Here is a 26,818-nt window from a genome sequence, read left to right on the forward strand (position 1 = left end):
TATTCCAGATCACATCATGCTGGGACACCCCTGATCTCCTGGACGACACTCTCACTTCTGGATTTTGGAATAACAGAGGATACTGTTTTGGGGCATCTTTGTACCTTTACTGAACAAAGCAGCTTTCAGCAGGGAATATCAGCATGAGACAGACTAATTAGTTGTACTTTGTCTCATAGATGCCCTCCAAAGCATCAGCTTCACAGGAGTCGACATTAGGGCAAGATTAATAACATTTGAAAACCTAGGCAAAATCTTTACATGATGCAGTTATCTGTAAGTAAAAAGTGGAGCAAAGTGCTTAGCCTCACAAATGCAGCAACAGCCATCCAAGGAGAAAGCTCTTCTTTAAACAAGGAAACGTGCTTCAGAGCAAAAGAAAAAAAATGTGTTCATGATCCCTCTGCAACATCCTTTCTCCTCCACCAGCATAGGCCAACCGGTCTCTCTCAGAGTAACACCACCAGGTTTACGACAGCTGCTCTGTTTTCCTTTACCCAAATGCCAGTCCCCAATCACATTCATTTTATCCTGGCTCCTCAAGAGCATTTAATGCTCTGAAAAAGCAGTACTTCCATAAAATGGATATTAATAGAGCACTTAGCACATGCATGTTTGTGATTAGCAGCTTGAAGGTTAAGAGTTCAAGTAAAACAAAACCTGGAGTAATTCCAGCCTTGAGTCAGGAAGTATTTTACCACTGAAGCCATGTCATGCATGAAGGGTCCTGCTCTATAATTTGTACCAAAATAGGGATTGGAAATGAACATTAGTTAAATAATTTTAAAAAAAGGGAGAAGTCAGGCATCATGATATTAATGAATAATTTCAATCCAACAAATTCAGAAAATGTAGTGCTGAAGTTGCTGTCTCATCTGTTTCAAAATCCTTGTAGACCTCTTACAGGGCAATGCATCAAGCACAGACTAGATGTCATCTCTGACTGCTTTCTTTCAATTCAGATAGTGTTATCAGTGTCCTTCTTTTGAAAAACATAATATTCTGATGCAGTAGGTTTAGTTTACTGCCATGATCATACAAAAAATATAATTCTCCCTTTAAGGATACTTGTGTTGCAAAGGAAGATCCAGGGGTCCCATAGACTTTAACCTTACTTATGGTAAGCAATGCACCTAAATCAGCTGGCAATACAGTTGTTAATTGACACAAGATAACTCTTTTCACAAGGCCATCTTGCTTGCTTCATAGGATAAATTACCTGCCACTGGTCCCAGCTGGATGCCAGGGTTGGGGGAAGGATGAGTGGTACATTAACTTCTTCCCCAGCTGTGATGTGGACATGATAATACATCTCTGCAGCTCTTCTTCCTCGTCTTTTTCTCTTTATCTCAGAGTTGCAAGAAACCCTCTTAAGCAAGATCTGGTCTTGTTCCAGTTGGAAAGCACTTTTATTTTTATGTTCCTCCATATGAAAAAAAATAGTTCAGATAAGTCTTTTTTCTTTAGTTTATGACAACACAAAATGTACTTTGTTTCGTCTCTTTTAATTTGCCTTGGTGCTAAAATGTTATTTTCCTCATTAAAAATTATGTCATTTGGAAAAAAGTATATGCAGGAATAAACAGCATGTGGGATGTCAGCCTTGGATTTCACTGATAAAGAACTGCTGGGATGATGGAGTGTGATGCCAAGTCCTGCCCTGCAGAGAAACCGAGAGCAGTGAGCAGTGAAACACTTGCCTGCCATTCAGCCCCTCTGCACCACCATCCTGGGCTACCCTGCAGCCTCACTCTGCGGTTATGCGTTTATTATCCACACTAGCAGAAATGGTTGAGGAATTTCATCAGGGCACAACACAACACTTCTTCTCCTAAAGACAGCTTAGGGAAGAAAAGAAATGTCAGTTAATAACCATAGTTACGAAGAAAGGAGAGGAAACCATGGGCTGGTAGAAAAGCCCAGGATTAAGGACTGGGCAGGGATGTGCCAGCAGCTGAAGAAGGAGGGCAAAGGTGGCTGGGCTCTGGCAGGTGCATGCTGAGCTAGAAACCATGCCATGATGTGCCACCAGCAGCACTGCTTTATCACCTCTCAGTCTTCTCTTTCTCACTAGATTTTGACAGATCTCCTCAGATTTGGATACATTTCAATTTACAGCCTATTAATATATAGTCACTATAAATATTTTTTATTTCTTTAATTGTTCTTTATTACTTAGCTCCCCTCCTCCCACATAATTTAGGTCTTTTCTCTAATTAGACAAGGATTTTCCTACTTTTATTTCTCAGTGATGAAATAATGATATTACATTTTCTCAAGACTCACATTGTTCTCTGAATTTGGGTCTTGTAATAGTTTGAGAGGAGCTCTGAGTCATGCTTTAATAATGGGAAGAAAATAGTAAGTACTGTCTCAGGGACGGGTGCAAAAGTAGCTATTATCTGGAGCTGATGGCAGCTGAACTCTGATTAGAAATGAGACCTGTTTTAACGAGTGTGATCACCGGAATGCAGTGAGGGAAACAGCCAGATCTCTGTGCTTTGCTGCCTCCAGAAGAAGAATGTGTACCTTTCTAGATGACTTCGGTTGGTCAAAGACAATTTCAGCTGGATTGACAATCTGGTAACAGTCCCTTGAAGCAATACTGTACCACCCCCTGATCCTTTCTGACCTTGGATTCCACACTTTTTTCTAATTTAACAGGAAACAGTGGAAGTACTTTTCATTGTGCAGGAACAGCTGTATGTTTAGTGAGGATTTAGCATGATGTTTCCCCAAGTCTAGTGGGGAGAATGTTCTGATTATCAAACTGTGAACTGTCAGTGGCATAATTTTCCTAAGCATGTGGGAGCGGTGTTCTTGTGATATTTACATGCCTGGAGATGCAGAGAACACTAGCAACGCCTACTGGTGTCAAAGGTGGTTAGAAAACAAATGACCGATTAGTTAATTTGGAAATACTGTAATGTGCCTTTCTTCATCTTCAAGCATATCTTTTAAAGTCTGATGCCAAGTGACTTCAGAACCTAATCCTGCTATGAAAAGCACTTCCATCAGTTAGGAACTGCTGTGAGTAATCCGCAGGGACAACGAAAATGGGGCTATTAGGCAAAGTCTTCAATCCTGCTGACTGCCCCAAACTAGTCATTTCAGCTTGCTGTAGCTCACTGGGCTGCCAGCAGCAGCTCAGAAGTTGCCCTTGCTCCTCAGCCCCAGCCAGCTCCCACTGGGGCTCTTCTAAAAGACTTGTATGCTCCTCAAAAATAAAGTTAAACCCTTAACTCATTTAGTTGCTTTTCATTCTCCATTTTTCCTTAACTCATCTTCTATGAAAATGTCAGTGACAGCCACTGCTAGTTTTTCTTGCACAAGATTTGGCTCAAAGTTAGGCAGGTACTCCGTTTATGTTTTGTATGTGCAGAACAAATAGAAAGCTCAGCCAGGGAAAGGACCCACAGTATAACCTGACAGCATACAACACCGTAATATATCACTGAATCACTCAATCAACTCAATCACTCAATCAATTACTCAAGCAAGTAAGAAAAAGCCAAAAAGACCCACTCATTCCTATGAGTTTTGGAAAATGAAAAGCTAATTCGTAAGAACTCGTCTATGAAATTGTGTCACATGCTCTTGAAATCTCTATATGCTGTAAATATCATGCATAGTGAAATGATACATCCTTTAAATGCAAATGCTCCATCTAAATCAAAGAACTCTTGACTTTTTTTTTCTTAAAGATAAGCAATAATTTATTTCTCTTTCATCTTCACAATTATCACATACTGCCCAGCTACATGACCAATGCCACTACATTACACAGGAGAATTGTCCACCTACACTTTACTTGGACAAATACAATTGCAATTTACAGATTAAATGTACTGTACAATGTGTAGTTGGAAAAATGTCACTCTTATCTATATGATGGGATGTGGCATATGAATTATAAACAGTTGCAATCTAAGATGTAAAACTTTAGAACTTGTTAAGCCAAGGATACAGTATAAAGCATTTTGTTTTGGTACTGTATTGTTACTAAAGTAGAAAAAAGAAAACTAGAGAAATAAATCCAGATCTTAACTTACAGACTATGTACTAGTTTAAGAAATTAATTGGCTTCTCCACTTTTTTTGTTTTGCTTTTCTTTTTCTTTTTTTTTCTACAAATGAATAATATGAATATATTGCAGGATAAAGAAAGACTGCCAGATAAAGAAGGTACTGTTATATGAAAAACAAATGGAAAACTACCAGGTAATTTTGCTTACAAAAAAGGTCAAACTATAAACAGTCACAAAATATATAAAAATGCCACATTGAACGAGGCAATCGTACTCTACCTAAACTGGTAGTATACTCTCTGAAAGAAGTTGCGTTCATACAGTTGTAACTGATAAAAAGGCATTGTGCACTCTTGTGCCATCTGGAGATTTAGCACCGTGTGTCATCAGTTCTTGGATTGTCATCCAGTTGTCCAAGATTTTCTTGTTTCTCTTTTTCATCATCTTTTTGTGACTCAGTTCAATAATGTTAATTTCCTTTTTGCCCTCGCTACCACTCTGCGGACTTTCCTTAAGACACTCCAGCCTGCTTCTCATCATGAACTCCCGCCGCCTCCTCTGCTCCTTAGCTCGCACCAAATGCTGCTTCCGCTCTTCTTTGCTCCAGTAACGACCCATCTTCATCTCACTCATTGTATCATCATCTGTCGTCATCCCACTGCGCTCCTCTTTAATTTTTAAGGCACGTTCCTTCAGGATCCTGTCTCGAACTGGTCTCTTTGTGATGTACCTCGTCCCATCACTTCTTATTTTCACTTTCCATTCCATCTTGGGCTCCGCACACTTCTGCGAGTCTTTGCACATGCTCACCAGGCTGAGCTGGCTTTGAGCATACTCCACTGCAGACTTCTGCTGGATCAGCTGCATGTAGCTTTGATAATGCTTTGCATGAGCAGGGATATTCCCATACCTGTAAGAAGAGCTGTGATATGGAGACAGGTAGGGAATGTGCTCGCCGCTCTGCTTCTCCGTGTCGGTGAATCTGCTGCTTTCTGATGCCAGCACCGTGTCCTCGGCAGCACTGTTTTGCTCAGTGGGTTTGGTTTTGGCTGAGGTTGTCTCTCTGTTGCTTTGTGCTGAGGATGACTGATTAGCCACGATTGTGCTCCTCAGGTTTTTCCTGTTGGTGATGCTGATCATCCTCTGGAGAGAGTTATCAGGGGATCGCTCCACTGTCAGTGGAGTGCTTCTGCAACTTTCGGCCGTGTTGTAGGCACTGGAGCTGTCCTTGTCAGACTTCTCAGGGTGCTCCATGATGTCATCCAGTTTGCCTCTCTGTACATCTATACTGGTGTTATAATTCCTAAACCCTTCATCATGTAAAGCCCAAATGTCTTCATACTGATCCCTCACCTTTTGGAGCCGGTGAGCTTGCATGATATTCTGACATTCTAGTTCAATGTTCCTCAGTTCCTCATTGAGTAGCTGCAGCTCGTGCTCCACTCCATCTTGCTCTCTTCTGTTGCACCCTATTGTGCTGCTCGAGTAATACAGGTCATACTCCCCATGGTTTCGAATCTTGCACTTCAGTGCCAACAGCTGCCGAAACCTTTCACATTCCTCCTCGGGGTTTCCTATGAAATCAGATTCAATGTATTCCCCAGACACAAAGCTTTCATTGCACTGGAGCTCAACACTTCCTAATGTATCTTGGCTGTGGCCCAGCTGCCGTTTGCTCTGCAGGGTAGCATTGCTCTGCTCCTCAAGTACATTTTCTTGCTCTGAGCTCTCGTCATTACGCAGACTTTCATCTGTAGGTCCCACCCCACTGTCTTTCTCATGGTTGTTGGATGATGAGGTTGCAGTGTCTGTAGTGCCATCCTCCTCTTCATGTTTCTTTGGCTGAAAAAATGAGCAAATCAAAATGATTATCAAATGCAGACTATAAAACATGAGAATATTTTCCAGCTCTGTTTTGCTTAAACAGCTGGGATCTGATTTAAGCCGAATTAAAACAGGTCACTAAACAGCAGTCCTACTGCTCATAGCTTTTAAACATTTCTGGGAGTCATGCTGCAGTGGCCATACCGAGTGAAGCAGATTAATTACAGCACTAGTGACATATCTTCTAAACTCCGGAAAGAAATATTTCCCTCTCTAGCTATGCCATCTCTTTGCAGAGCTTAAAAATAATGATCACCAGATGGTGCACTGTTTTTGATTCTGGACTATGGCCAGAGACCGATGGAGCTGAAATCTTCTCAAACTTGGGAAAAAGCTTGAGTACTTGTATCCCTTCAGAAAAATAGAGCAAGCAGCCAATCAAACAATGCCTAGTACAATCTAAGAGGATGCAAAAAGACTACTTTTATCAGTGGGACTTATTTTTTTTAGGCCAGTGAACTCAGTGAACTCCTTGTTTGCTCCATGGAGATGGGCAGGGTTGAAGCCTGCAGGGACTGGCCTGTGCCACTACACCCTCCACGGCCCTCTCTCACACTTCGTGTTTTCAGCAGTCTTTTTCTGAAAGACTGTTCATCTTGATTCTACGATTTTGCTCAATTAGACCTTTCTCTGTTGCATCCCTGGAGACCCTTTTTGTTGCCTATTTATAGTTTCTGTTCCTTAGAAATAAAAACAGCCTTCTATCATTAAGCGTAGAACAACATTGAGTGCTTGCCATGGACATAATGTCAAGCTTTTAGGCTGTTGTTTTTAAATTCACACTCCACTCATTGTACCTAACCTATTTATATTCTCAAAGAATGTGAGATAATACCTCTCTGAAGAGGTAGACACCTTTTATTTTTCAAACTGGATAGGCAAAGAATTTCTCTCTATTCCCCTTACAGAGCAATCATAACGAGTGTAATTTATATGGCCTGTTGGCCAAGTATCTAAGTGTACATACTACCAACCAAATGCCGTATCTCTTTTAGGAGGTATAATTGCATAATTATGTATAATGTTAGTAATAATAAAGAAAGAAAAAAGGCACCTTGCACTCAAAGAGGCCCCTGTCATAATTCTCTTTTTCTCTACTTTGACAGAGAGTAAAACAGGATGAAAATGCACCTCCTATCACCTCTTTTCTCTTCTCTTCATGTGCACCTCACATTCACACTCCCTTCAGCTGGATTCCTTTCTTCAATTGTTAGGAGAAAATAATGGCCTAGTCTCAGAAAAACAAAAGTAACTTATACCCCTCAAATGCAATGTAATAGTGGAATAGAATAAATATTGAAAGAAACACAACACCAGGAGAATTCTGATTTAGCAATTTATTGTTAGACAAGACCTGCAAAGAAAAACTTAAAATTTAAAACTTTAACTTTAAAATTTAAAACTTTAAAATTGTAGCATACAATTTACACTCATTTTGCACATACAACATGCAGCTGATAACAAAATGCACAATGAATGTATAATAGTCAGGTAGCTTTGGCAGCCACACCAGCAATGTGCCAATTACTCTCTCACACTCTCCCCAAAAGGGAGAATCTCTTCCCTTGAATTTAAATGTCATGGGACAGAATGTATTCAGTGTTATACAAGGGCTCATGCAAAAGTTTAATGTTTCTTGATGTTGTAGGGTCAGAATTTTATAGTAACTTGATTTTGAAACTGCAAGGGAGAAAGGCAGACTTTCATAAAAATTCTGCAAGTTTTAAAAAATTCAATGGTACATATTTTCCTGATTGACCTCAGATCTCTCAGATGCTTCTACTTATCCACTTAAAAAGCAAGTGTATCTTGTCACAGGAAGAAGCAATATGAAGAGTAGAATCAGTAACCCTGTAAATAACTAGCTATTGCAGAATTGTTCTACAATTATCATTTATCTGTTCTTTCCTTCCTCAGCTTGTTCATTGCTGTAAAGGAGTACAAACTATATTGGAAGATTTTTTTATTAAGGCTCTTGTTATATTTTTCCAAAGTGGCTAGAACACTTTACTTCCATTTTCAGGAGTAGCTGGAGAAGTGGTGGGAATACCATCACCTGTTTTGTAAGAGTTCCAAAATGTCATCTTTTACACAGAGAAAAAAAACCATGTCTAGAGATTTCTTCATGAAAACCAAGAGTACCTTCTTCATAAAGAAGAGCACCTCAACCAGCCAGGGCATTCACCAGGAATGCTGGAGATTTAGGTTTAATTTCATATTTTTCTAGTTTACCTCCTCTAGGTGAGTGCTGCTATATAAGCTATTCTGGTCCATTCTCTCACCTGCTTTGGAGCTGCTCCAACTTGTACTGACCTCCTCTGCCCCAAAGCCTTTCAGCAGAGAAGCGACTCCAGTCTAGGTCACTTACACTGCACCCTGGCCACTGCACTGAGCAACTCATGTTTCTCACTGCTCTGGAAAATATCTAACTGTTGACATGAGGGAGAACAGCTTGCCCAGACACTGGGAGGGCCCTGCGGCAGAGCAGCCAGGAATTTGGATGCCTGCCCAAAATGCAGAGCTCCATTCAAGTAAGCAAAGAAGGAGGGCCAGGATCTGCTCTATGACCCTGAGGGTGAGTGACAGCACAATTTGCATCCATATGATTAAACTTATCTTACTCCCTAAAGAGGGTGGCTTATCTGTCCTGTGTTAGCACAGTTACACAGCTTATGGGAGCTGAGCTTCCTCTGATTGTATATACTTGAGCACTTCTGAAAAAAAATCTTTTAACGTATCTATTTGTATAGGGGTTGAAACAGACTTCACAGTTCGGCCCCACACAATCAACACTTTCAGAATTAGTGTCTCTTGTTTTCCACATCACTTTTATCAACAATTTAAACTTTACTCCTTCAATTTTCACTTGATTTAGAGAATGCTGCCATCTACCCAAGTTACACTACCCATATCCACTATCCACAATCCACACGCACACACAAGTCGTAAACAAAGCAAACTCCATCTTTCCAGTCTAACAGAAATCAGATGGGTGGGATTGATTTGACCAATGTGCCTATAGTACAGGCACCTGAATGTCAGGTAGCCACTTTGGGTTCCCCTCCCCATCAGGAAGAAACAAGTGCCTGTACAATCAGATTCTTCTCAACCTAAAGTAGACATACATATCACATTAAATCTTTCCCCAGAATGTGGATACTTGCAGTTAGTTCAATTAAGAAAATGGAAAGTAATACAGTTATTTATTGCACTGCATGCTTTTGAGATTTTTTTTTTTTTTAAATCCACTGACTCAGGTGAGGTAGTCCCTGGCGTTTCTTTCGTGGACTTGTCATGTTTCCCAGAGCTCCTAAATAGACTGAGCAGTCTTCTACAACAGAAGATTATTTTATTTTGAAAGGTAGCAAGCCTAATTCCAGGTTAAGTCCCTTCAGAAAAACACGAGGTAGCCTCAATTGTCAGTGCGTTCTTTTGTCTTTTATCTATTATCTATTCCAAACAAAGTGTTTGTTTTCAAGTGTATGTTGTCAATCTCTTCTACAATTACTTCTGTTTGAAATACCAAAGGGCTCCTTAGGCCTCATCTTTGCAATGAGAACTCAGATAATGAGAAGGTGAACCTGGTGATGCATACAATCAAGCAATAAATGAACCTCAAAAGATTCTGTATTTCAGCTCCAGTAAGCGCTCATGCCTATAAAATGGGTAATCTTGCAGGAGTACAGGCACTCTTCTATTCTCATTTTACAATTTATGATGTATATTGGGACTCAACACACAGGCTGCTACTAAAGTGTGAAGGCAGTGAGATTTAGTCAAAGATTTTAAAATACGTAGTTGCTGGGCTGTCTGGTCAGTCTCGGACAGTGAGAGAGAGACTGATCACAGTCAATCTCCAGTGGTACTCCTGCCATAAGGGAAGGTTGGGTTGATTTCAGTGGTGCACTAAAAGGGAAAACCCTCTTCTGCAAACAATGATGTTCTTTTAAAACAGGCCTCTCACAAAAAAGAATTTTCCCCAGATATTTTCACTGCATTTCAGCTTTGAATGAACTGGAATGATTTTTTTTTTATCCAATTCTTTCTCTTCTTAATAGCTTTTGATATATATCCATGATACTGATACAAATTTCTGCATGGCAAACCTATGGTATTCTTCTGAAAGTTATCTCTGCTGCACAATGAACTGCAATGTTGTAAAGGGGAAGGAATACAATGAGTTATAAAAAACCAGAGAATTACATCTTTCCTCAAGGTTTATTGGACTTTTCTATACAGAGAAAATACATTTCTTGATTGAATTCTATAGAGTGGCTCAAAAGCATACGGAAAAGACACAACTATCTACTTGATTCTTCTCTTGCAAACTGTACCAATTTTTTCTGTGACAGCTCACACTAAATGTTAAAATGCCACTGCATAAAACAGACTTGTATTTCGATGGATGTTCTGCTAAAGCATGTATTCATTCCTGCAGCTTGCAAGTCATGACAACAGATGATTATGAAGCCAGAGAACTGTGTTTTGGTGCACAAGAATCAAGGCTGGTGTTAGAGTGAAATCTCCATGGCCAACCAGGGAGCTTGGAGATGCTCAGCTTGGCCACTGGCAGCTGCAGTGAGAGGGGTTCCATTGCTCTGGTGGATTGTGAGATGCACCTCAGGAAATTGCTAGGTTTCCCAGCCTATCAAGGAGTAAAGAACCAGTTTTCCGACTTGTCGAGTCACTACATAGAGTCTGGAGAGACAGCAGCTGTCACAAATTACTAATGCCCCATTACACACCAAGCTGCATTTGGATGATTCGATTACTCATCAGAAGTGCAAAGAAATGTCTGGCTGTCCTAGAATTACTTCAAGCAATGCAACATCAGACAGTGACAGAGCACAAGTGGCCATAATTTTTTCAAGTGTAGCTCTCTTCTACAGTAATATTAAATCTCAATAGGAGAAAAAAATTATCATTAGTGTAAGATCCCGATGGTGAATAAGCAATCTCAATGGCTTCCATGAAACCACTTCACCCTTTTAATTAATTAACACTATCTGCAACCCAAATTCAGTGAAAAAGCCAAAGCTTGACAAGAACTTGGGAGCGGAAGGTCACAACTGTGAAGTAATTTCAGAGGTCCCAACACGCTGTGTGAGGGGCTGGTAGGGGTTTGTAGATAGACTTGCTCAAGAATTTCTACCAGAAGTTGGGGTTTGTGTGGAAATGCAAAGGAAATTGCTTTGCAAAGAACAAGTGTTCTTTTTGACAGGAAATCTTCTGCTATCCACGATAAAATTTGTGGTTAAAAAATACACAAGACGTCAAATATCAGTTGAAAATAGCTAGTATAGCAGTAGTTAGTACATTGAACCTAGGAAAATGGGGTTTGGCTCACTGCCTGGAAAAGAGGGTTGTAAGTCAAAGGCCATTATAAATCCTGTTGCAAGGTTCCCTTCACCTCTGACCCTGGAGTTATTCCACTTTGTGTAAATAACTAAATGCTTATAAGATCAAGGATTTGTAATCTGATCTATCATATACCAGATAATTGACTTAATTATTCTGTCAGTGTCTTTGTCCCAATGAATATTTAATTTATGTACAGTGAGTAGCTTTAATAGGAGCTATCATCTAGTTGACAGCCCAGCATCAAGGCTGGGAGGGAGGTGAGGAGGAAACAGGATAGATGCGCATTCAAGCCCCCAGTGTGGGCCAGGCAGTGAAATATTTGAAGCCAGGTGCCCTGTTAGACAAATAAGCTTCCTGGTTTCCAGAAGAAGGAAGGCTTTCACAGTCTTTCTCCCTCCCTTCACTTCAAAGAAAAATGCCTCAGGCTCTGCTTTCCAGCAGTTCAGAATGAGGAAAAAATTGTAAGTCACAAATTTCCGTGGATGGAAAAACAGTTTCTCCCCATCTGCGTATATACAGAAGCTGGAAGATGAAGTTGGATTTTACTTCTTTGGCTCCACATAGGTGTGCATGCTGACAGATCATCTGATCCAGGAGTTCATAAGTGGAGTTTGGCACTAGATACAGGGCTAAACCTTGATATACCCTCACTAGGTGAAGAGGAGGGGGGCACCTTCCACAACAGAGTACAACTGAGAAGACCCAGCCTTTGATGAAACTATATGGCTGGGGATGCACATGTATCTTTGCCACAGTCACACTGCTTATATCACATATAAGCAGGTAAAAGCAGCAAGCTGATACTATGCTAACAATATGCTTATTTGTCTCCATTAACAAAACAAATGCTGAGCTGTGTGCTGTCGGTATAAGAAAAATACACTAGTATTAACAAAACACCTGTTGTTTATTATAAACATTTCTTCTTCCACCTTGCTTTGCAAGCTGTCTGGTGCAAGGGCTGGCTCATACCTTGCATGCACCTATCCCAGCTCGGAGTGCTATGTGCTACACTGGTAAAACTCATTAGAAAAAACGTGATTTAAAATATAACAACATAAACCTCAAACACTTTAGAGTTAAAGAAGGAAAATGGTATTACTCTGAGAGATCAGAGAAAGTGAGAAATCTGCACTTATCACAGCCTCCTAAATTGTCTGCTAACTTGTCATACTGGGCCTAAGCATCTATTGTTCTCCTTTCTCTTACCTGCAGTGAGACAGAGTTCACAGCATTTTAGAGACAGAATTCTATCAAAGCCTTTGACTCCATTTTACAGCATATCATTTCATTCTTTATTAATAAAAAACTATACCTAGCAAAATTTCAAATTATATGTTTAGTAGCAGTCCTACCTGCTCCACCTCGTTGGCTGTGTACCGCATCGCTTCATTATGCTGCTCTTCCAGCATCTCCAAGTTTAACTCCTCTAAGAATTCATTCCTTTCATCATCCAGCCACCCTTCCTCCAGCTGCAAAGAATACATTAGTACATTATATTATGTTAGCAAGGACACATGCTAAAACAGGGTAAACCCAAATGGCAATGCTTGACTAGTTCCTTTTATCCTAATGATTCTCTTCAGAGAGCCAGGCGGTAGGAGTTCACGTCTCAAAAAGAGAAGAAGAAAAAGAAGGATAAAAAAACGGGACTCTTACGCCTTTTATCCTTTCTTGAAACAGTATGACTGATTTTCTCTCATAATGAAGGAGACTGCACAGCACAGACATTATTTCCTTTCAAAAGGTATGAAAGGCACAGTGCATAATCCTGAAGCTGTCACGCTCATTACTGCCAAGAGCCCCAAACTGAAAGAGCAGCAACGTTACTAATAGGGCCAGGAGGCAACCGGGCTTTTTCCTCTAACAACCTCCACCCCAGCGCTGTGCCCTGCTGCCACCACCTCAATAGAATCCTTATGTTGCATTTCTGTCATCGTTTTCCCATTGATCCTCTAGGTAAACAAACAAACAGGGGAGGGTGACAGAAAGATGCGGTGACTTGAAGGGAAGTTATTTTTGTTCTCACATTGTGCCTGAAAGCAAGGCTTATCCGTTTGTTTGGTTTTTCCCTAGTGTAAAATAATACCCTGACATTTGGTGAAGACAGCATTGCAAAAGGACAGGAGGGGATGCTATGTTTTCTACATACTTATTTTTTAGTGGGTATATCCTCTTCCAGCATCCACTTTGCACCCTTCATATCTTTCTAAACTGATAAAACAGGTACCTCTGGCCTAAAATGCTATTTTACCCATTCTGTTCATTGTGCACATGTGTGCATGTGGCACACACCCATTTGTACTTGTAATCCCCTGCCAGATGGCAAGGAAAATACTGGTCGACGACACTCCTAGCTATAACAAGACCATGGGAATGTAGTAGAAGGAAACACTGTTTTGTTGCTGGTGAAGGAACCACAAGAAGAAGGTGACAAAAGGGTGCTAAAAGTCTCAGCATTAGACAATTACAAGAGTACCAACTATTGATGTTCTGAGACAGCAAGGGCAATTTAAGATGGGCCAACACCTACAGCAGAAGCACCACAAAGCCAGGAAAGCTCTGGCCATAGGTGCCAGTCAGAAAAGTTACACCAAACCAGCAAGTAGTAGCACAAAGCTGCTCATGGAGTGGTTGATGCTGTGTGGTACTTCTAACTGAACACTGTCAGGAAACCACTGTTTCCTTCATAAATTCTGACGTGTTTTTGCCCATGCCAATGAACTCTATCCTCTTACAAAAAATGTAAGATTTTCATTGTTTTTCTTGGCAAAGCCAGCTTCTAACACCTTGGAATTAGAAGGAGGTTTGGTTTTCTGGGTTTTTTTTTGAGGACATCATTTTTATGTTTGTCCTCAATGGGACTTTGAAACCATTCCCTGAAACATCTGGTACTGGCCACTAGTTTTGTTTACTTGTCTTGCTTGGTTTTTTGCGGTTTTTGTTTGTTTGTTTTTCCTCCCAAGGAAAACATGAACACAGTCCTTCTTGACCATAAAGGAGGCAGTTGAATTTCCCTCATTTGAGGAAATCACAGAGATTAACAGATCTGGAGGATGAAAGATGAAACTCACTTGGGCAACTCTGCTGCTTTGATTATGACAGACCCAGTACCTAACTAATGGTAACAGTTACGTTATATTACAGATTTTAGACTTAAAAAATAATATATGGCTTTGTATACACATGCACTACATACAGACACATGTGAATGCACATGCCTATGCCATCTGTTTACATATGAAACAGGTGTGTGCTCCTGTGGTTCTCTGCTTCAAAACTTAATTACTCACTGGTACTCACTATGCAAATAAATGGTCAGAGAAGGTTTTCTTCCCTGTTACCAAATGAATGTGCTCAGCAGTCACCCTTCAAAATCGCAATACATCCATTACCATTTTCTACCTAAAAATAAATAAAATTAATACATAAAAATTGAATAAATAAAATTAATCCTGCTTTCTTTTACCACAGTCAAAGCAACACAACTAGCAGAAATCAGTCTGTGGACAGCCCTATTTCTGACATACTATGGCTTCTTCTTCAGTTTTGCATTAATATGTTCTTAAAACACACAAATTAAACCCCTCAAAAACTAAAACCCCCAAGCCAAACCAAAACACACTTTTACAATTTGAAAGGACCATCCATATGGGAAGCTATATTGGTACACCTAAGTAATTCTTTATCTCATATCAACTTTTTCATGTTGACCAGTCTAAACAAATACAGAGAATGAACTTTCCCTGGGCATGTATTTTATTTAAGTGGATGGGTTTCAGTTCCGTACTGAAAAACAAAATCTTAGTAAAAAATCATAAGAATAACACAAAAGTCTTTCAAAACTTCTGCAACTTCCAGGGAGGTCTACAGATTTGCAATATAAACCGATGAACAGCTTTTTTTGCTGTACTATGTCACCAGTTTTATGGGAGTTGTTTAGATTCCTGAAAAACATAAAGGAAATGAATGCTGAAATTGTGAATCTTTTATAACCATCGTATTCAAGTAGGGAGTCCAAGTGGCGCTGAATTACACTTACTCAATTTAATTTATACAGAGTATGCAGCTAGAGAGACTGAGAAATATCAGATCAATAGCATGAGAGACAAGTGGCAACATAACCAACTCTAAAATGTTGGCAGATGGAGAGAATAGCGGCAATATAATGTCTTTTTGCTTTGCAATGGCCTATAAACAGAATATAAAGGGAAGTACAAACAGTACTCATCTTCCACTCTCTCTCTCAATCCTTTAGTCTGGTATCAGTCTAACATCTGCCCGCTGCAATAATATAAAAAATTCTCAGCATGGCAAGATTCTTGGCATTGGCATAACTTTGTTTTTAAAACCATAGAAATGTTTCTAAAAGCTTTTGAAAATGCACCTCTCAAGATACAATTTGTAATGTACAAGCAGGTTTTTGTGACCAGGGTGCTCTGAAAACAATTAGATCCAGGTTTGCTGAATGGCATTGTAGTGAAAGTCCCATAACTGGTACATAAATGAACAGTTTACATGCCTGCTTATAAGTGCCTAGGATAAAAAGAGACACCACCAATGACCAGCTACAGCTTTGTGCAAGTTCATATAAATGACTGAGGTAAGTATAGGAAATTTATTCCCAGAACAAATAAGAATCGTCTAACGAGTAATACATAGTTTTCAGGTTCTACTGCATATTTTACTAATATCATATCAGTGCTGTCAGCTTTATTTGTATACCTGCTTACTCTGTCTGCTGGAAAGGAATTGCTTAGTTTGGGGAAAACAAGCCCTAGTAATATCATGTTATTTTCTTTGTTGGCTAAACAGGGGCAAAGCTCTGCAATTATCTGTTTCCTCCTTTTGCCAGGAATTTTGACATTCCTATTTCTCAGCAATTCACTATTTACAGTGACAGTGCATGTACAGTGTAGCCCAGGTTCTGGCTCAGTGCATCTATTTAGTCTAACCTGTATCTCCGGTCTTGCGACCAGCAGCACTATTTTCTTGCATTCTTCATTGGAGAGCAATGCCACTGCCTCTTCTCGATTTTGGACATCTTGGCCATTTATCTAGGAAACAAATGAAAGTGGCACATTAGTTTCTATTTCCACAAAGCAACACACAATAAAGGGCAGATATCAGCTCATTTGTGCTGAATGTATGGACAATGAAACTTGCGCAACGGGCTCATCTTCAGCCCCTCAGTGGTAAGTGCCTTCACTCAATTATGCGCTTACTGTAAGAGCTGTATCGATCGTTGAAGGATGGCGAACATCAGAGGAAGCAGTTATGTTCATAAATGTCCAACCTGCATCCTGGTAACATACATCTAGCAACACAATTAACCAGCCCCTGACAGGTGACGTTCATCTTTCTCCGTTCAGAGTAATGGAAGTGTCACTCTGAGATAATAGTGCTGGTGGAAGCAAGACTGGTAATGCTACAGCTGAAATCAGTCACACTGTATGCTGGTAGAGAGCCAATTAGAGAGCTACAGTATTATCTCTCACCAGGCAATACTTGCAGGCCACTGCTTATTGTGGCTCTATTTAATCATTTTATATTTGTGTGGACAGCTTAGTATCCAGAACCACACAAAACATATGTATCTCCCTTACAAGAGGGTAATCAAAATAAAAGTGGTTCTCCAATGAAAATGTGCTTCTATCACTATCTTCCTCCTATTCTGTCACCTCATTAAAAGAGCCATGTCCATGACTACATGGTAACAAACACATTTTGCATTGTCTAAATCCCTTTTGAAGGGATCCAATAGCAATCTTATTTTCCATTAGTATTTGATTTTGTCCAATTCACAGCACAAGAGGTGAATTATTCTCATTGTGGTAACAAAAAAAAATCCCACCTTGGTCTATTTGAAAATGGTGAAAACAAACCTGGAAGACAGAAGGATCTGAATATTTGGGGGAAACAAAGTCTTGTAAGGGTTTGATTTCAAAGTACCAGGAACTTCCTGGTTGAGAAGTAAAGAGAAAGTTGCATTTCTGTTTGGCTCAAAAGCCTTGACTCAAAAAGACAGCTTTAACTCAGATTAAATAAAACCCTGGTGTACCCTAATCATTTAACTGCCAATGAGTGAAATGTCTGAGAGTCTTCAAAGTGTACATGAAGGGACAGCTGTGGTCTGTGGGAGATGAGGCAACCATTTGGTAACACAGAATTTCCCTAACCCAAAAAGCAGAGATGCAGCCACAGAGCTGCAGAAGCAGATCTTTGGCTTGTGCAAAACATCCCCAGCTGCGGAGGTCTTCTATCAGCAGAGCAGATACTCCTCTCTGACCCCAGAGGTGGGGGCCCTGCTGGGCCTGCACCAGCTGCACCATCATGGGGGATGAGCAGGACTTCAGCCTGCCCCACAGCATCTCACACTCCTGGACACCATTGGTCAGCCTGCAGGTTCACAGCTGAAAAGAGCAGAAGTTCAGGCAGTCTCACTAGGACTGTCCTTATAAAACATTTCCCTTGACATTGTAACATCTGATGTAATATATTTAGGCTGTCCTCAGATGCTTAAGAAAACTGTGAAGGTGATGGGAGAGGTGTGAGGTTTGTCAGAACGATAAGGGGACAATTTCATCCCCAAAACCTAAGGAAGCCTGGTGTAATTTCATAAGAAATACACAAAACAGAGCATCCCCTCCCCAGCCTTAACCAATGCCATCCACCACCCACAGAAAATGCCCCCATGCTCAAGGATCCATCTCTCTCCCAGCTTCAGTGTAATCCCTCCGTAATGGCACTGTCACCTTGCATTTCTCTGAGTTATCTCATCAATAAGAGTAGATAGAGGGTCAATGTGTTTTCAAATATGAAAGTAAACCCCACATAACTCTCTGGGTGTTAACTTTAATGATCAGACTCATAGCTATATATCAGCACTGACATTAAAGTAATGCTCCGGTCTACAAGAGGATGGCAGAATTACCTATGCTTTTCTCTTGCCCCTGGAGTCTTTACTCACAATTGAAATGAATTTCATTAGGAACTGGAGAATGTTTGCCTGAACTGCTGTTGGCTCTCCTCTTCACCCAGAAATTTTAGGAAGCAAGGAAAGGAGCAGAAAATGAATCTACCCTCTATTTCCTTATTTTGAAATGCAGAGTAGGAATGAAAGTTGTTTCAACTTGGTTGAAGATTCCCCCCAATTTTGGAAAGTTAAAAATACCATTGTATCCTGTTTGCTTTCTTCAGTGGCTATTTTGTAGAAATATGCAGAAGATAGCGTACTGACTTTTCCACTCCTAGCCACACTTCATGATGTGGTCCCATCACCCCAAGTCCCACCAAGGAGCTCACTGCCCCTTCACTGTGGTGTCTGTGTCTTCTGGGGGGGGTGGGAACACCACCCATCCCATGAACGTTTTCACATTCCCAACCACATAGAGAATAAACCAGCAGCCCCTGAGTGAGCCATGACATTAAAATGTAACTTATCATTTCCTCTCCAAAATTTGGTTAGCTCATGGACCCTGTTGTGTTAGTTAGACTCTCAAAGCTGATACCAGTGTATGAGATACAGTGCCAAGTTCCAGTAAAGACATTTCCTGCAGAAATTAAAAGATTGGAGGGAAGGAACAGGCTGAATTTGTTACAACCTAAAAGCTCACATGCCTAAATTAATGAAGGGCAATAATGGAACTGGTTACAGAAAAGTGACTTGTCATCACCAGCTGCTACTTCTGTGGCTTCAGTGAAAAACAGTCAAAATACAAGGCAAATTCTGGGAACCACAACTAAAATGCTACAAAACAGAAAAGACTGTCCATACTACTGACTTTTGGTAGCCGTTTTGTGACTTTTGTCATTAGTGCAAAAACTGTACTGCTCCCTGCCAATTGGAAATGGAAACCCACTTCCATTTTAGCTCCTTCCCTCTCCATACAGGTATGCTGCCTGCTGTACAGAGCCAGCAGCTGGCCACCCTTGCCCACAGGGGCTGTGCTGTACCACAAAAACCCATCTTTGAGGCAGGTCTTTAAATGAGTGGATCAACAGAAACCAAGGAGGAGGGGAAAAGCCAAGATGGTGGATTAGAAAATAACTCAGAAAAGCGATGTTTTCTTGGTGAAGGAAAGAAAATATTAACAAAAGTCTAATGAATCCCCCCCCTCTCAAGTACATTCAAGATCATCCTTCCCTACCAGCACATCTTTTGTATGAGAACTCTTACCATCTATGCTCAGCGTGAGTTTTACCCAAATTTATGTGATCCCTGAATGATCAGCAAGTCTCTGACACCCATATTTATGTCAGCAGGATCCCTGTTTAGAATGTGAAACTGAAATGAACATAGGAGAAATGAGATTTACTAATAAATATGGCAAAAAAAAAGACATGGGACATAAGGGCATGAGCCAGAACGAGTTTGTCACTCTCATTTTTCAGTACACGCACACTAGCTCCCAGCTATTGTGTTAAAAAACAGACAGACATGGATTTTCTCATCGATCACGGTAACAAAGAGAACTACCTTCCCTCATTAACAGTCCACAGAGAAGACAGCACTGCACGTTTGTCTGAAGAAAGAGTTTAAGGAAGAGTCCATTGTCACCTACTTGCAAAATGCGATCTCCTTCACGGATCCGGCCATCTCTGGCAGCAATGCTGTTTGGATCAACCTGCACAGGACAATATCCAGTAACTGAACACTGAAAAATATTTACTGGAAATTATAACTGCTGTACAATTTGAAAAAGTAGCATTTTTATTCTGTACACAGGCAATCGAAAATTTCATTTACAGTCATATGAACTCAACAGCTCTTTAAATAATTGTATAAGCTTGTTTCAGATAAAGGCCTAAAGACAGAAAGGGTTGGGAGCATATGATTTTCACATTAATACTTTCCTATGGCACCATCGGACATTAACCTTCAGCTGTCAGAGCACTAAGAATTAACAACAGAGCCCCTCTGCTCTGGAAGTTCACTATGGACTGAGGCAATTCTGAAGCAGTTGATATCGCTATACAAATGGACCTGTTTTGGGGAAAGAAGCAGGTTTATTTTCCTTTCATGGAAACATTAATACTAAATGATTGTCTCAGTTACCAATCTGTTACTTCCTTTGGAATTTTGTATCTCATGAGGAAACAGCAAAAAATGCAGAGGATCTACAGAGTATAGATCACTCACAGGTACTGCATATTGTTCCTGCTCTGAGTCAGTTAATTTTAAGTTAGTTTAACCTAAACAGATGTTTAGAGTCCCATTAATATTTTATCAAAGTCACTATAGCTCATCCCTGAGCAATGACTATTCATTCTGTTCAGTTCATTGCAGGGCAATTCAATCTATCACCTTTCACTTGATGGTTATCTTAAATCATTTATTTTGCCTTGTCATGCCATAAGCTGTTTTTTCAAACCAAACATTCGAGCTGGGCATTTGGCTTGCAGGTTACATCCTCTACAGCTGTTACATATTATTTTCCTCTTGTGAACTGTCATAGAAAAAAAATTATTCTGAAGTGTTTAACCAAGTACAAAAGACAATATAATTACATTCACTTAAAAAGGTCTGAGAAATTTCTACCATGCAGGAAAACCAGCACATTTTAGATACAATTCTGGAGTGCTTTAAGAGATTCGTACACTTTCTTTGTCCTCACAAGGTCAAATGCACTTTAACAGCAGCACTTATACAACTGATGGAAGACTTATTCTTCGGTAGTTTTATATTAATTCCTCATTTTTGTCTCAAGGCTGTGCTTTTCAGCTTCTTTGACATTGCTGCTGGCCTGCAAACGAGCAATCTTCTTCCTCCCTATTCACTGATAGGACGTAGGAGAATTCTCTCTACCGATCTCTGTCCATAAGCTTCACTCAGAATTTAGAATCATAGAAACATAGAATTTCTCAAGTTAGAAGGGATCCATAGAGATCACCAACTCCAACTACCTGCTCCTTGCAGGACTACCTAAAATTAAACCATATAACTCAAAGCATCATCCAGACCACTTCCCTGGGGAGCCTGTCCCAGTGACTGACCACCCTCTCAGTGAAGAATCTCTTCCTAATGTCCAAATTTTTTTCAACATGTCACAAAAGTGACAAATCGGAAACACGGCTCAAGCAGGACAATCACCAGTGAGCTTGAACTCACCAGTGAGCTTGGACTCACATGAGTACCATTGTATCCAGAACAACGACCCTCTTTGAAATGGTTGTAGATTCAAAGGGAGCTAGCATGCCTGGAAGTCTTGTGGACTGACCCTGTGAAACACTAACACTCTGACATGTGCTGGATGCCATGCTTTCTTGGTGAAGCCAATGAAAAACTGAGGGCTCATCCCATTTCAGTATTCAGTATTCTATTTTTTATGTGGCAAAAAAATAATTTATTAGTCTTTCTGACATATTCCTCTGCCAAGCTACTCTCTCCACTCACCTGTGGTATGTCTGTGCATACCACAACTGTAAAAAAACTACAAATAATAGAATAATAATTAGCCACTGATATGAATACCGAGGCTATGGCAGGGGGAGAATACAAGCAGGGTGTGAAAAAGGTGCTTTTCTCCTTGAAACTCTGCCTGATTTCCCACCTAAGGACATATTTCTTTCAAAATTCAGACCATGCTCAGACTGCTTTGTACTTCCCTAACTATGATGTTGTAGTTAAAAGCATTCAGATTAAAGAAGATCACTACTAATAATTACACTGCTTGGGAAACATAATTTAAATGGATAATCTAAACGAATTGAAAGTGACACATGCTGGCTGATGGCCGGCACTTCTGCACTATGGTCTCAGAACACTTGCTGTTACATTCCCTGGCACGCTCAGCCCTCCACCACGAGCATCTCCTGCACTCATCCCCATTGCCACATCCTTACCTCACTGACATAGATCCCTGTGTCCTCCTCGTCATCAGTTCTGTAGCAGACAGTCAGCCCCAGCTTCTCCTGGCTGCTAACACGGCACAGCTCTACCTCCTGCAAGAAAACACATACAGGCTCGTGTGGGGGCTTCTGCCAACGGTGGGACAAATTGTGTAGCACAAGGGAGCACCCAGCCACTGATGTACTCACACTGTAGGACACACTCACACTCATATTGTATGACCTACACATACTGCCCAAGTCATGAGACAAAATATTTTGTATGCATCTTTAAGCGCAAGAATATTCTGTGAATTAAGAAGGAAATCCCAATACATTGCAGGTTCAAGCTATATAGAAACAGTTCAGTAGACATGCTGAACTTGAAGAAATATGGCTGTGCATTGATTCTGCAGTTTTTTTGCTTTTGGATAATAGAAGCTGACTTACAGTATATTACATAGTCGTTTTAGTCCTATCACACCAACTATTGATTTATAGGATTTAAGACAGACTGGTGACACATCAATCAATCCATCACACAAGTGCCACTCCCTTCTAACAGCAATCCAAGCCATAAAGCAAAAGCACAGTCTTCCATTAATAGCATAATTCATTCCCTGGCCAGGTAAGTGCTATAGAATCAGTGCAGCCATAGCTTCATTGCAGAAGCTGCTAGATAACAGAAGATTCAAGGAATCTCCTATGGAGCTGAACAGCAGTGGCATCCTCCTCAATTGTGAGATGATGCAGAAAACATATTTTTAGTGCCAGATGTCCCAGCAGTGGCATTTCATGAAAAAGTGCAAGTTTTAGGGCAGATGGTGCAGTGATAACTACTACATAGTTAAGCATCTTTAGGGTTTCATGGGGGAATCATTCACAAAAATGCAAAGCCACACTTGGTTTGAACACTGTGAAACAAATAATTATGACAAAGCATGATGAAACCAATAGCACAGAGTATTAGCTTGGTTGCAAATGGGAAATTTTAGTTGATACATGTATTTAAAAGAAGACTGTAGGTGACATGTGGAACTTAACAGCTTCTGTTTCCCATGGCTGTGCAAAAAAAACAAGAGAGAAAAACCCATGCTTTGGTTCTCAGTCTGTTATATAGAGCTTGTTCCTGCCCATCCCCAGGGATTTCATGCAGATTAATCCATAAACAGGCACAGGGCACACAGCAGTGAGGACTCACTACTGAGTCTGATCGAGTTGTTGGGACCAAGTGTCTAAATACCATGACTTACAGAAAAACCTGTGGTTCACACACATGGGTTAGCTGATGAACCCCATGCCATCTTCATTGCAGCTTAACATCCCTCACAAAGTGCACTGCTATGGTTCGCTCCCCTGCTTCCTCACCAACGTACACAGCTACATGGGTTCAGTACCTGCATCAACCCTATAAACTTCTCCCTGAACTTTGGACATTTAGTGTCTTAAGGAAAACTAATAAAAGGTAGAAAATACCACGAAAGCTGCAGTATTCTTTAGTTTTTATCTTATATAGCAGGACTTTTAAATAGGGTGATAAGAAGTGGAATTAGTCACCAGTACATGCTATACATTGGGCTTGAAAGAAGAAACATGGGGCCAAATTTTATTAGGGAAGAGAATTGCAGTGACCTGATTTCAGCATGGAGAGTGAAAGTACGTTTACTGGAGGGAGGCCTATTCAAAACCCATAATAATTGATGCCTCCAGAGGGAAAGAACACTTGACTAGAACTGTAATATTAGGGAGAAATTACAGTAACAAAACAGCTTCAATTACAGCAACAAGGTATACTTTTAAGAAATAAAGAAGCTTGCGGTCCCTTGGAGGCCTATAAGGAAGCCTAAATACACCATAAAGGACTGAGACTGGGACCTTTAAATCAAGGCAAATGAGAAGCTGTGCACAAGCTGAAATCCATTGACTTTCATTGTCCTGCCAGCACAACCACCCGTCTTCCTGTGCTGAGGCTGGACAGGGACCCCAAGGACTGCTCTGAACATAATCTTTTTGGTTGGGAATGACCTTGAAGTTCTTGTGGATTATTTGTCTCAAAATGTTACTACACATCTGTATGAATGTTTCAGGCTGCAAATGACCTGAATCCTTTTGGTGTGCTAGCTCAATAAGCAGACTAATTTAACCATTTAGGGCATGAAAGGGCATAGGAAAATGAAGATGATCCTAGAGGCTCCATCGAGGCAGCCCAAGAGGCTTGCTGAAACTGTCTCTGGGAACCAGCTGGTGACAAATACCAGTGACTAATATCCTCTGATGGGGATGCACCAGGCCTGGCTGTGCACAGTGCTTGAGTTGCCACAGTTTTCGTTTCTCTTCCCAGTAATGGAGCTTAGAGCTGAGATCTGTACTTGCTATTCTTGAGACTATCTCTTTCCTAAATGACTGAGCAGGGCATGGTTTGATGACTGGCATTGGCTGTGGTCCCTTAGAAGCTGTAGATACCTATGACTGACATACTGGTGTTTAGTGTTAAAGGCTCAAGAAAAACATTTCATGCTTTTCAGTCTACACTCAAGTAAATACTCAAGTAATATCTCATTCACTGTGAGGGAGAAGTTGGATGAGGTCTCTTGCTTTGCATGGATGTCATTTCAGATAACTGTCTTTTCCACACTGCACATCTGCACTGCTAACCTCATGACATCTCCTTTTTTTTTTAAAAGCAAACACGATACATCCTGGTGACATTCAAACAAATGAGGGTTAACATAATATCTTTGGAAATTTAAAATCACTTTACATAAAATATTAAATTTCCTCTCAGACCAAAAGCCCACAAGTCTTATCTTTAGCTGTATATAACAACCACATCTGAAACAACTTCAACAGAAGAGCAGCAACGGAGACACCATGGAACCTGGACCATCATGGTCAGAAGCATTTGACACTGTAGTTTGCAACAGATGCTTTTTAGTCTTTTTGTCCCTACTGGTCATTAAGAGAAGAAACAATAAGTTTTGCACCAGTAATGAATTTATAAGGGTGTAACTTCCTTCTTTGAAATCTCTTTAGACACATACACACACTCACCCATATAGCTCCTTTCTCTTTGGGTTTTGTGAGTGTGCACATAGGGACTGAATTGACACTCTTCAAAATTCAGCATTTTAAAAATCTGTGAGAAACAATATTTGCGGATTCATGAAGTGTGCTGACAGACAGATGGTGGAAGGAGAGGGACTGCGGAGAGAGCTTGGGATATGACAGCCTCCCCTTCTTTTGGGTGCTCTGGGGGCAGCCGCCTCTCAACACAAACAGTATTCTCCTGCCAAGTGACAGAAATCAATGCCAAATTGCTAAATCTTTGACTTGCTTCTTTTTTTCCTCTGTGAGGGCAGAACAATAATTCAGTGCATTGCCACAGTGAAGACAATGCTTGAAATTGTTTTGCCAAAAATTATTTGGTTAAAAGATAGACATGAAAATCAGAATAAGGACTACCCTGTCTTGAAAGACTGTGATGTAAATTTCCAAGGTAGCACACTCTTCAGACATAGAAAAGACAGTGAAGAGGTGCAAGTCATGCTCCTGAAGGACCAGAAACTGGTTATAGTGGCCACCCTCCAAAGTGATGGAGTAGTGGCTGTAGCCTCTGGCTCCCACTTAAGGGCTGTCATTCACATCAGTGATGGAAAACCAGTTTATAGGCTGTCAGCCTCAGGAGACATAAGACCAAGCAAGGAGCCGTCACCTTTTTGGGGAGGGAAGGCTAGGTTAATACTGTCATTTCTCTCAAGTGCTAGAGTAGATTATAAATGTCATCAACTGAGCTGTTGGCTTTCTAGAATTGCTGGAAAGAGTTTAAGGGCTATTAAAGGAGACCTTATAAAAGTTGGCATCAGTTTGCAGTTATAGTGGGTCTTTCTAATAAATGCTAGATTACAAAGAGTAATGCTGATGGTCTGCTAGAAAACAGACCATGAGCCCTTCAGTGACCATTCTTAAACTGTCTTTTGGGGGCAATAAGAGCTCTGAACTCTTCACATATTCCCTCCAGACACCAGAAAACAGATTACAGCCTAAGAGGAAAGTTGGTAAAGTTTCTTCTCACCACAACCAGAAGATGTTGACAAAGAGTTATTCATCTGATGACCCTGTGCTGGAATAACTGCACATATGGAAGGCTTACTCTGCCCAATTTTTCTTTGCTGACCACTCTGACAATGGTCTTTACTAAGCCATGTACACTTCTGAATCCTTCCCCCACCTTCTGTCAGGATTAGCTACTCCCTGTTCAGCACTGTACAAGCCATTTACAGTGCAGCTGAGCTCTGCCCCTGTCCCATCACGCTCTCTCACCTCCATTCAAACCATCCCATCCTGGCACCCATCCCCACAAACACAATCCTTCTGTCCTCACCTTTAAAGCCCTTCTCAGGTCACTCTGTCCCAGCCCTCACTCATATTAACAAACAGCAGCCTCACTCACCCTTTTCTCCCATTTCTCCCCAGACACTTCCATTCTCAGTAGGTGCCCACATCCACACAGCCCCTGGATCCTATCCTGTTATCTTGCCCATAGAAATCTGTAATCAGGAAGTCCCATCCACTGAAACAACCGCTTCACTACGTATGAACTATGCATACAGTCAGGCACTACTAAAATAACCTATTAGTACTGCCACTTTGTTCTCCTTCCTCTCTCTCATCTTCTGATCCTTTGTCTTGCCTTCTCGCACTTCTGTGTGATGAGAA

General features: G+C 40.7%; 1 protein-coding gene across 1 annotated transcript in view; it reads right to left on the bottom strand.

Moving 5' to 3' along the window:
• Nucleotides 1-3,841: 3,841 nt before the first annotated feature.
• Nucleotides 3,842-26,818, bottom strand: part of PDZRN4 (PDZ domain containing ring finger 4) — a 103,827-nt gene continuing 80,850 nt past the window's right edge. Inside the window, exons 4-8 of the mRNA XM_010180979.1 lie at nt 22,118-22,216; nt 19,837-19,899; nt 16,228-16,329; nt 12,628-12,744; nt 3,842-5,869 (exon numbers count right to left, since the gene is read on the bottom strand). Coding sequence (XP_010179281.1) covers nt 4,343-5,869; nt 12,628-12,744; nt 16,228-16,329; nt 19,837-19,899; nt 22,118-22,216 — 1,908 coding nt within the window. The 3' untranslated portion in view covers nt 3,842-4,342. The remainder of the gene's footprint in view (nt 5,870-12,627; nt 12,745-16,227; nt 16,330-19,836; nt 19,900-22,117; nt 22,217-26,818) is intronic.

This window comes from Mesitornis unicolor, unplaced genomic scaffold (assembly GCF_000695765.1).
Source record: "Mesitornis unicolor isolate BGI_N332 unplaced genomic scaffold, ASM69576v1 scaffold12243, whole genome shotgun sequence".
In the NCBI taxonomy this organism is placed as follows: domain Eukaryota; kingdom Metazoa; phylum Chordata; class Aves; order Mesitornithiformes; family Mesitornithidae; genus Mesitornis; species Mesitornis unicolor.